At 40.2% G+C, this 9,021-nt stretch overlaps 1 protein-coding gene across 1 annotated transcript in view; it reads right to left on the bottom strand.

The window, feature by feature from the left end:
- The window catches only part of SS18L1 (SS18L1 subunit of BAF chromatin remodeling complex), a 14,528-nt gene extending 5,653 nt beyond the window's left edge, over positions 1-8,875 (bottom strand). Inside the window, exons 1-5 of the mRNA XM_010174719.1 lie at positions 8,807-8,875; positions 4,905-4,981; positions 3,528-3,612; positions 2,576-2,720; positions 913-1,110 (exon numbers count right to left, since the gene is read on the bottom strand). Of these exons, the coding sequence (XP_010173021.1) occupies positions 913-1,110; positions 2,576-2,720; positions 3,528-3,612; positions 4,905-4,981; positions 8,807-8,875 (574 nt within the window). The remainder of the gene's footprint in view (positions 1-912; positions 1,111-2,575; positions 2,721-3,527; positions 3,613-4,904; positions 4,982-8,806) is intronic.
- Between the last annotated feature and the right edge of the window lie 146 nt (positions 8,876-9,021).

Genomic DNA, 9,021 nt, shown 5'->3' with positions numbered 1-9,021 from the left:
TTCCCTAAGCTCTTTGGAAGCAAGTTAAAACCTTCGACTACCATGCATCCTGATAATTCTGTGAATTTTCCACAGGGGGAGATGTTTTCCTACTGCATGTATTTTAACTTTCCTGCACTGTAATCCAGAAAAGATGTTATTACATGGTCAGTTCTTGCCATTTGCTTCAGTCAGACACTTAAAAATACATCTAGCCTTGATTATTGTTAGTTTATTTAAAATAACATAATAATTATTACAGCAGGACTAAATAAAGAAATAAGAACTGATATTTATTCCTCTCTACCTCCTGACTAACTCGTTGCTGCACTTCTTTTCTAATCAACTCCTTCTTCTACTTCCATCTTAGTATATGATGATTATACAGTTTAAATAAACTGACATTCTAGGATTTATTTGATCCCTAAGAAAGAATTCTTAAGCACTGGACATCCCATTCAATACTCAGTAGCAACTCTTTTTACAAATTAAGAGAATAATTCTGAGTTGTCTGCTAGACTCAATGTGCCCTGCGAGCAGTGTGGACCATCAATAAAATAACAAAGAGAGGGTAGTGATGTACAAGCAGTGAATGTGTAAAACTCTTTGGCAGGCTCTCTCAGCAAGGGTAAAGGTGCTTCTCAGATCCCTCCCATGGCTGTGGGATGTGCTGCCAGGGGCTATCAGCAAACCCTCTTTTCCTCTTATCCCCAACTCATTGCTCACCACAGTAAGTTGGTGTCAACTAAAACAAGCCCCAGACTGTTCTGACTTACACTGCTGCCTGACACCTTCAAATCCAGAGATGCCTTAAAGCTGTCTTTTCCTCTTGTATGTTTGTTGCTGTCTATTTACAGAACAAATTCATCTGTGGTAAACCTCTGAGGTCCCTGCAAAGTCAAGTTGGCCCAGAAGGAGGAAGAGGGAGTTTACCTGGATTAGACTGCATGTTGATGTTTGTTCGAGAGACATAATTGCCTATTGAGCCCTGGCCTTGCATTGGCACATTCTGAGATGCAGGCACTGTGTGGCTATAACCAGGCCCAGTTCCATGACTGCTGACAGTCATACTCAGAGAGGTCGTGGGCATAGTGTTCTGGCCTGACTGCTGCATAGACACGTGGTTAGGACCTAGAAAAATTAAAGAGAGCAACAAGAAAATCTGTGCTGTTATTGGCAATGTACTGTTCAACGATTGCTAACCAATGTGAAATCATTTCTCGCTCTCAAAGTCTATCTGCACATCAAGACTGCTGTGTCACACAGCATCACTGTGCTAACTTGACTCTGGCTGGCACAGCATCAGTAGCCACAGAGACTGGCAACCAGGGTGAGCATCCCCAAGCCCAGAGGGGTGCGGGTCCTATTCTCCCAGCAGGAACCAGCAGCAACGCACGTGCCACCACCGCTGCTGTGACTGAGGCTACTGGGACGAGGCCAACTACTGCATCCTCAGCCACACCTTCGTTTTGAAGTGTAGCCATGTCCTCAGGCTGGTTAGAAACATGAGAAAATACCTGGCAGGCATAAAATATTACCTGGAACTTTTTGATTCTTTCAATCAGCACTAAAGTACTAGAAAGAACTGGAAGATGGGGGGCAAATGAAACAAACAAACAAAAAAAAGTAACAACAAACCCACTGAAAATGTAGATTCTTCTTAATAACACAAACCAATGTTTTGACTGACTTATTCTAATACTTAGATTAAGTAATAAATCTTTCAAAAAGAAGTCCCAGATAAATTGAATAAGTTCGCTTTACAAGCTGCAACTGTTTAAAGTAGGTACCTCACCCATTAGTTTAAAAGGTACTATCAGCTTAACCATAAATAGATTTTTTAAAAGTCAAAAATAATTTCATGGCTTGCATCTGCTCTTAAGTCCCCCTGCCGAGGTCTGGGATTTTACAATCAGATATTTCTATTTACAGGAACTGTTTTCTCTCTCTGTCACTCTGCAAAAGACCCACAGAACTGATTAAATAACTGTGAAGTACAAAATAAATAGACAGATTATTCATACTATAAATGCACAGAGTAAAAAAAAAAAAGTCATTTAGTTTCTTTTTGGTTGCACTAACGAAAAAAAACAAATAGACAAAGTATATTATCTGATTCATATGAAATGTCTGTGCAAGCTCTTTGGAGTTTCCTCTCTCTGTAGAGGAAAAAGACTGATGCAACACCAAATTATTTTTAAGGCAGCATGTATCCTGGGAAGTCTTGTGTGGTTAGTCATGCAAACAATTCCATTTTACCCTGGCCAACCCCAGCACTTTCAAGACAAAAATACCACAATATATATTTTTTTTCTTACTAAAAATTTGGATGCATCTTTACTTGGTGATTTTCATTCTGCTTTTTTTTTTTTAAAAAAAATGTTTTTAATTTCCCCTCTAGAAATACTAAAGAGATGAGAAGCCAACATCATTACTGACTGTAGCCATTTTGTGATGATTGCAGCATGTGCCTGAAATCCCCATCTGCCTGAAAGGTGAGTTAGGAGAGGTCTTTTACAGCTCTGTGAGGATATTCTGCATTAATGATTTTGTTGCTAAGCAACAGCAAAGCAGCACAAAGGGGACCAAAGCTCACCATTGCTAATCTGACTCTGCATGAGGGAGGAAGGAGGAAGGCCCGTCCCAATCGCATCACTCAGATTGCTCTGGGAATGGAGAGATTGGTTGGATGCGCTCTGAGTCATTCCTCCGGGGCCCAAGTTGATGTTTTGCGTTGGTGGCTGTAAATAACAAAGAGGAGAAGCAAATTTTTTGTTAGGTTTTAATTAGAAAAAAATAATTCACCCCCGAATTAGCCTGACTATGACTAAAAACTGCCTCGACTCCATACGTCCTTCCTTCATTTGACTCCTGTGTGTGAATGACATTCAGTGATACAGAGAACCCGGCAAGCAGCACAGGGAAGATCTTAAAATTGTGTTTGTAATAGAGTCTGTGCCCATTCTTCTGTACTTAGGTGAATGTTGTGCTGGTCAGAACACAACTGCTGAGGGGATGTGCATTAGCAAAGACGATCCAGAAGCGTGCTGACAAACTGACCTTTGTCAAGCGTGAAGCTATGCTGTGTTCTGCCTTAGCTTTGATACCTCCAAAATCAATCCATTTAGCAAGAATAACACAATGTTTAAAGACAAACCAATGCCCAAATGCTGAATTAGATTTTTGATATCAAATAGTGTCTTTTTTTTTTTTCCTGAGTAGAGAACACAGTAAGAATTGAGTAAAAAATAATGAATCTGGAACAAATGGAGCCTGTTCAGATCTGTACCTCTGCACCACTTACAGTGTGTAAACCTTGTGCTATGGAGACAAGAGATTAACACAAATGTCCCAAATAATGTGTTTTAAACATACTAAAAGTAGCTTTTGATTTCTTTTTTTTTTAATTTTAGTGGTCTACTTGACACCTTCAAAACTTTTAGCTGGAAAAATACAAAAAATGGTTTATTGACAGTGATCAATAACAGAATCAAAGAACATTTCCCTCTGGCACAGTAAATGTATCTGATGGTAGCACTGGTACTTACAGCAGGAAGCAAGGACTGCATATTCTGGTTAGAATCTGCTATTGTGGCCAAGTAAACCAGGTTTCTGTGCAAGATTTGTTGGTATCTACAGAATAAGGAGTAAAGCTTATTTGGAAAGGGTTAACAATACAGAAAATCCCAAACTTTTAGCCTTTTTTTTTCTTTACAAATTACATTAGCCCACTTTTCATCTGTCCTAATAGCAGCAATAATAACCTATATCTGTGCTGTCATGCTTTTTCATCAAGGATCAGTGTGTTCAGCACCTCTTTACAAATGGGCAACCCTTGGGGAAGGGAGAGGTAAAATTCAGTCTCCTTTGAAAGCACTTTGAATGAACTGTGAAGCTGAGACCTCAGTCTTTGAGTACTGCTCTAACAATTAGCCACTCTCTCTTCCTCGGTTTAACAAGGCTCCTAGTAGTAATGAAATTCCAAAACTCCCCTGCTAGCAAGCTGAGAAGAACAAGATTTTTTTCAACAGTGGTTTAACTGGAGTGTTTACTCAAGTGAGCACCACCAGAACCATTTGTGCCCCTTCACAGTTCTCCATGAACTGGAAAAGCTCATAATAAAGAACAGGAAGGCATCCAAAAGCAAACTAACAGCTGTGCCACTGAGCCAAGTGAAGAGTCAAACTTTTGGAAACAGAGAGGGTTCCAAGAAGGCAAGAGAAACTGCTTTTTTTTTAGCATGAGTTTTCTTCTGATAAGGAGAAAATGGGTGGGAAGCAGAAAAAGTGGGGAAAATGAAGCCAGAATGGTGATGTGACTTCTTTAGCAAAGGTATATATTTTTTTAGACAATTTTTTTCCAAGTACAGCTTTCTGCCTTTGGCCCCATAACTTGACCTTTCCTGGGGCAGAATGACTCTTCTTCCTGACTGAGATTTAACCCATCAAGTTTATAAAAGCATTTTGCTTTCAGCATTAGGAAGCAAGCAGTGACACAAACAGATCTATGTGCATATCTTTTTAGCCATAGCTAACCACAGTGCTGATCTTTAACATTTAATTACTTTCTGATGAAAATGTGTTATGAACTTTGCACCTGATTCTACTCGTATTTAATGAATCTGCATAGAACAAGTGGCCCATCAACCATAATTGTTTATAATTATTCTAATAAAAGATCTGTTAGAAATACTGTAAATACACAAATACTTTGGGGGAAAAAAAAAAATCTCTGTTCCAAGAACAATATACATGTCTTAGTACAAGTGAATGTAAAAAAAAAATAGTCCAAGTATTTTCTCAGTGATCAGTGAACAGAACTGTTCATAGTACTGTTCTTGTGCTATGTACAAGAACTAAGTGTACATAAGTGTGTACTAAGTACACCAAAAATTTCTAACATACTCCAAAACACACAATACTCACTGAGTACATTCTGCAGTTTTCCCCTTGCTCTGATAATCCATAATACATTGTATTAGGTGGTGATTTTCATCTAGCATCTGCATAAAAGAAATATGAGCAAATCACATTACTCCAAGAATCATTAAAGTCCCATGTTTTTGTGATATTCAGCCTTCTTGGCAGGGGATGGTTTTTGTTGCCTTGGGTTGTTACAAAGTACCTACACGTGGCTTTATTGAACCACAAGATTGTGCTTTTCAAATCATTCATTTACAAACAGATATCTTGAAAGGAGTTAGTTAAAATACCCAACACTGAAAAATTAATGGACTTACCTTTTTTGCTCCTTAAGTGGCAGCTAAAATTTTTCGCTAAAGAAGGAAAATGGTTTCTCGATGAAATACCTCTGCCTCATTCTCAAATATCACCCAAACCCTTTCCAAAAGTTTAGATTTTACTAACGTGCCTACTTTCAAGTAAGAAACATAGTTTTGAACAATTTAAACCTACAAGTTTTCCTGCACAGGACTAGTGTGTGCAGACTTCTGAGCTTGATGAAGTATAAAATTCACATTACTGGATCTACTGAAACCACATTTGACAGAATTACATCCCAAAATGTCCTTCAGGGTAGTTCAGTTCTAATAGAGGGAGGACTTAAAATGAAAACACAGAGTAATTATATATCAGTTAATTTATGTGTATCACTGCCTGCTAGCTTAGCTTCATTCAATAAATTCTAGTGACTGACTTGGCCCAAGAAGATCAGAGTTGCTGGACAAAATGACCACTGACCTTTATTTAATGAACTTATAATACAACTAAAAGCTTAAAATAGCCTTTGATTTGTTTTAAAATTTCAAATACAATAATTTGTCTCTTTGCCACCAGCTTTCTTGTGAATGTGGCGAGCTTTCTGCAAGTGAACAAAGAGAAAACCAGTATTTACAAATTTAGATTTGCCTCTGGCAAAAACACACTCCAGAACACGGTTTGTAGGCACCGCTGCTGTTAAGTGCTTGCAAGATTGGGTCTTTGAAGCACTGTGTCATCAGGAGAGAAGAACAACGAGTTAAATGTGAATTAATCCATGTAGGTACGTGTTCTGATCAGAACAAATCCTTGACCCATTCAGATGCAAAGGAATATAGGAAATTATAGGAAAATGAGACTTTCTGATGCACTCGCAATCTAGTGAGTCACTCCCTTAGAGAACTCAGCTTGTCCTGCTTCTTGCTTGTCATTTACAAGTTGGTCTTAACTTTGCTGGATGCCCTTGTCCATCACAGGCTCTGACTGCTGGAACTTGCAGAGATCCCCTGTGGCTCAAGTCAGCGAGGGTCTGAGGAGCAGAAGTGTTGCTGGAGGCTGCTCTCTCCAACGCTGACAGGGAACATCAGAACCGTGCCACTCAAGAATCCGTGTTCCTCCTGCACGGGTGCCTATGGCAACATGGCAACCCCGGTGCAGCCTGTCATTTTTAGAGAAGATACTCCTGCCTGATTCACAGTGCAGCTCTTTGTTTCATGCTCTCTACTCATTGTCATACAGAATTTTCACCTGTCAGTGGAAATTCTGTATATAGAATTAGCAAAGAATATCAACCCGTCCTTTTCCGTTTCCACGAGAGGTATCACTGACAGTATTTTCACGTTCAGTTATGATATGTATTCAACAGCAAGAATCCAAGCAATATTACAGGTATCTCCATCAGTAAAGGGCTCTGCTTCTACAGTGAGCTGAAGAACGTGTTGCTTACTGAAAAAGGAATCGAGAAGAGCTCTTTTCCTAACTTACTAGGAAAAAAAGAACCGAGTGCTGATCTCCATTACACGGAAGAAACTGAAGTTTACTGCCCTGCAAATGCTGTTTGATGAACTATTTGAAAGTACCACCACCACTGCTGTCTTGTCAAAAGCTCCAGCTTCCTCCATGTGAAAGCTATTTAAGAACAGCTGGTACTGGTATAATACAGCTTTGAAAGACGGTCAAAATTGAGTTAATAAATAAAAATAAGCTGCTTATCTATTACAAATGCGAGTAAGAATAATCTTCTTTTTTCAATGGAATTGGTATGTGTTCTAAAAAGCTCACTTTAATGAGGATTTTTGGAGTTCCTAGCCCAGCACCTGCTCCTTCTCTCACTGCCCCATTTCTACACTTGACTCTAAAGCCCACCCAGTCACTGTGCCAGCAAGTCTCTTCCTCAGCATCACCACTTGTCCAAAAGAAAATCGCTGCCAACAGCCCAACACTGATGAACAGTCCTGAAGTAACATGCCAGCAGATTTACCCGAGATGGGAAATGTTTTTACACATTATTGGTAAAGAAATAACATTGTGAACGTTCCATAAAGTTTATGAATATGCAAAAAGGAAAGGGTTTGAAAATCAAATTGAAGGTGCTTTGGCTGCCCGTTGTCTGTGGATACAGTCATGGTTTTACATATAAACTGTCTGAATTATTAAACAGAAATAAACCCCTGACCAATCTGGAGGTTAGAAAAAAACTTATCCACTGAGTCTGAAATATTTTAGTATTTAAAATTAATTGGTTCACAGTACAACATGTGCTGCAAGAGCTACACCAAATGGGACTGGTATCCAAAAAGTCTCCTGAGATTCAAGTCATGTCTTCAGACTCTCTTGGGGCAGTTTGTTCTGTCTTAGCCTCTTTTCAGTCACAATCTTCCACTGAGGCTTTTTTTTTTTTCCCCTAGAAGTCATGAATTGACACCAGATAATGGTTTGGCTGCAAAACCCACTGATGATGGGTCAGTTGCTGTGTTAGCAGCGGCACTTCTGCATCGGTCACTGTTTAGGAATGGACCGTGTACAAGACACACACCTCCCTTCCACCGCCCTGCACAACTCCGCGTACACAAAATACCTGTGTGGTGGGGAAGACGCAAAAAATACGGCAGAAGTACAGCGGTCAAAGTAAAAACATGCATGTTCTTTATGGACATTTCCAGCCTCTTCCTTCCTGACGTTACCTTCTGCAGGAGGAAAGGGCGTCAGGTGTGTGTGCAGAGTCCCTGCTGCCAATCCTGTGAAATAGGAAACAATAACTTCCCCACTAGGAACCCTCAGCTTTGGCCTCCACATGAGACCCAGGAGGAGATCTCTTCTCCGGGGAAAAGCTTTCAAAACCTTTGTTTGTCATTAAACATCAATAAAACGCATCAGAAATAATCGTAATAGTAGGATATGAAAAATGCCAGTGGTTGGTGCTCCCTCTGTCTTCCGAGAGATTAAAATTCTGCACCCAAATACAAAAGAAACCCTTTCCAAATTCAGTATTTTATTTTAATTCATTTTTTTTGGGGGGAGGGGGGTGTGGAGGGGGTGGTGGTGCTGCAGAAGCTGACATACCATCAGAAATCAATCACATCTTTGCAGATTTCATTGCCATTTCCCAAGGAATTTTCGGCAGCTCTTTTTTCCCCCCTTGGGCGAGCAGCAGCGATAACGAAACCATCCCAATTTTATTCTTTCCCTCGCTCTCTCCTTGCAACGAACGATCTCAAAACACCTTTGCTTTGTTCCACCTCCTCCTTCAGAAGCTGACATACCATCAGAAATCAATCACATCTTTGCAGATTTCATTGCCATTTCCCAAGGAATTTTCGGCAGCTCTTTTTTCCCCCCTTGGGCGAGCAGCAGCGATAACGAAACCATCCCAATTTTATTCTTTCCCTCGCTCTCTCCTTGCAACGAACGATCTCAAAACACCTTTGCTTTGTTCCACCTCCTCCTTCTCCTCCTCCTCCTCCTTCCCCCACCTCTCTCTCCAGCTGTCCATCTTTGCAACCTTCACAAATTCACCAGTTGGTTTTTTTTCCCTGATCGCCTTAGAAATCCCCCTCCTTCCACTGCGGGGAAATGCCTGAAATTGTGGGTAGAAAAACATGCTTTTTTACCTTCTGGATAGTTTGCTGGGTCACCTCCCCTTTGCCTCTTGGGCGAGCAGAAGCAAAGGCAACCGACATGGTGGTTTGTTTGTTTTTTGGGTTGTTTGTTGGTTGTTTTTTTTTTTAATGTGTCTATAAAATCCCGGTTCCAGGCTCTGATAATATTGTTATTATCCGGCTGCTATTGCCCTGCACAGATTCTCCGCAGTGCATGGGGAGGGGGG

The sequence above is a fragment of the Antrostomus carolinensis genome, unplaced genomic scaffold (genome assembly GCF_000700745.2).
Source record: "Antrostomus carolinensis isolate BGI_N321 unplaced genomic scaffold, ASM70074v2 scaffold47868, whole genome shotgun sequence".
NCBI classification, from domain to species: Eukaryota; Metazoa; Chordata; class Aves; order Caprimulgiformes; family Caprimulgidae; genus Antrostomus; species Antrostomus carolinensis.
This window is presented reverse-complemented; position numbering and strand designations above follow the sequence as displayed.